The 1,744-nt window shown below is 33.5% G+C and overlaps 1 protein-coding gene across 1 annotated transcript in view; it reads left to right on the forward strand.

The window, feature by feature from the left end:
* Positions 1-1,744, forward strand: part of VPS41 (vacuolar protein sorting 41 homolog (S. cerevisiae)) — a 286,074-nt gene that overhangs the window by 176,725 nt on the left and 107,605 nt on the right. Inside the window, exon 10 of the mRNA XM_006887620.1 lies at positions 1,413-1,479. Within this exon, the coding sequence (XP_006887682.1) occupies positions 1,413-1,479 (67 nt within the window). The remainder of the gene's footprint in view (positions 1-1,412; positions 1,480-1,744) is intronic.

Below are 1,744 nucleotides of genomic sequence, written 5' to 3' on the forward strand. Positions count from 1 at the left end.
TTTTGGTCTTTTCTTCTTTTTCCTCCTTTGTAATGATCTGTTGTTTCTTTTTCCCCCTTCTTGGATGATATTCTTGATATCTTCCCACAGCTCATTTGAATATCTGCTTCATAGACCACGTACTCTTAAAATTCTGCCATTTCTCTTAAACAGGTGAAAACAGTTTATAGTTCATTTACCAGTGAACAACAAACTATAGGTTGAACTTGCCCTGAAATATAGTGGTTGAGTGTTCAGCTATGAACTGAAAGGCTGAATTTTATAAGCTACCCTGCCAAAGAAAGACTTGGTGGTTCACTCCCGTATGATTAGAGCTTTTGGACACTCTTTTGGCATTTTGTTCTATATAATATAAGTTGAAATCAGCTCAATGGTGGTAGGAACTGTTTGATAATATATTGATTTTACTTGTGGGTGTTTTTAAAAAAAAAAAGGAAAAAGGAAGTTTAAAGACTAAGGTGCACATGATATAAGGCATGATCTTTTTAATTTTTTTTATGTGTCTAAAAGTTGAGTAATAAATGAAGAAGACCAAAGAAGAATTGATACCTTTGAACTGTGGTGCTGGCAAAAATACTGGATATCCCATAGGCTGCCAAAAGAAGTGCAACCTGAATGCTTCTTAGAGGCAAGAATAGGGAAGCTTTTTCTCACATCCTTGGGCATTTTGTCAAGAGGGGCCAGTGTTGGGGGAAAAAAGGCATGTTGGCAAAGCTAAAGTATCTGAAAGAGAGGAAGATCCTGAACAAGATGGATTAACAGAGTCTGCAACAGTGGGCTTGATCATGACAGACTATGAGGATAGCCCAGGATAGGGCAGGTTTCTGATTCGCTGTTCATAATAGCATCACTATGAGTTATAATTAATTCAGCAGCACCTAACAACAACAGAGATAAAAAGAAAATGTATCAATTTTACTAAGTAAATATTATTTAACAACAGTGAAATAAAAGGTCAGTATATAATGATAGATTTAATGTGAACATTGCCCAGAGTAGCCACTGGGGATTGTAGATCTTGTCTTTCTTCCAGAACTTTATCTGAACAATGATGAAAATAACTCTTAAAATCTTAAGAGTTAAAGAGGCTGGGTCATTGGAAACATATGAAAAATATTTTATAATTTTGTTTTCTTTCATTGCCATTGAGTAAGATATTATTGAAGAATACATAGGGTTGCTATGAGTCTCAGGCGACTCAACAGCACATAACATCAACAATATTGACAAATTAAGTGATGATTAGTATATGTAGTTCAAATTAATTTCCTTAATTTAAATCATGTTTAAGGCTATGTGCTCACCATCTTTAGTGCTACATGGCTAATTTAACCAATGTATCTTTTATTGAATAAATACTGGGAAGGATTTGCCATTCAATAATTAAATTTACTTATAAATTTATTTTCCAGATATGCTCAGTGAAGGAACGGCATGCCAATGAAATGAGAGACTTACCGAGTCGCTATGTTGAAATAGGTACGATTTCACCGTTTGTTTTTTTTTAAGTATTAAACTTAAAAAGACTATTCATTTTATGGAAGCATAAAACAATATTCTTTTAAAGGCATCATCTCTTGATACCTTAGTTAAAATAAATCCAGACGTTTTGAGTTTTGAATCTTCCATACTGGAGACATATTTTTATGGTTATATTTCTCATAATTATACACTAACTTTGGAATTGTTGAAATCTAATAATTGGATTTGGATACGCCTATGGTTATGGTATGGTCTAAGGAGC

This window comes from Elephantulus edwardii, unplaced genomic scaffold, assembly GCF_000299155.1.
Source record: "Elephantulus edwardii isolate Elephantulus edwardi_28Jun2011 unplaced genomic scaffold, EleEdw1.0 scaffold00059, whole genome shotgun sequence".
NCBI classification, from domain to species: Eukaryota; Metazoa; Chordata; class Mammalia; order Macroscelidea; family Macroscelididae; genus Elephantulus; species Elephantulus edwardii.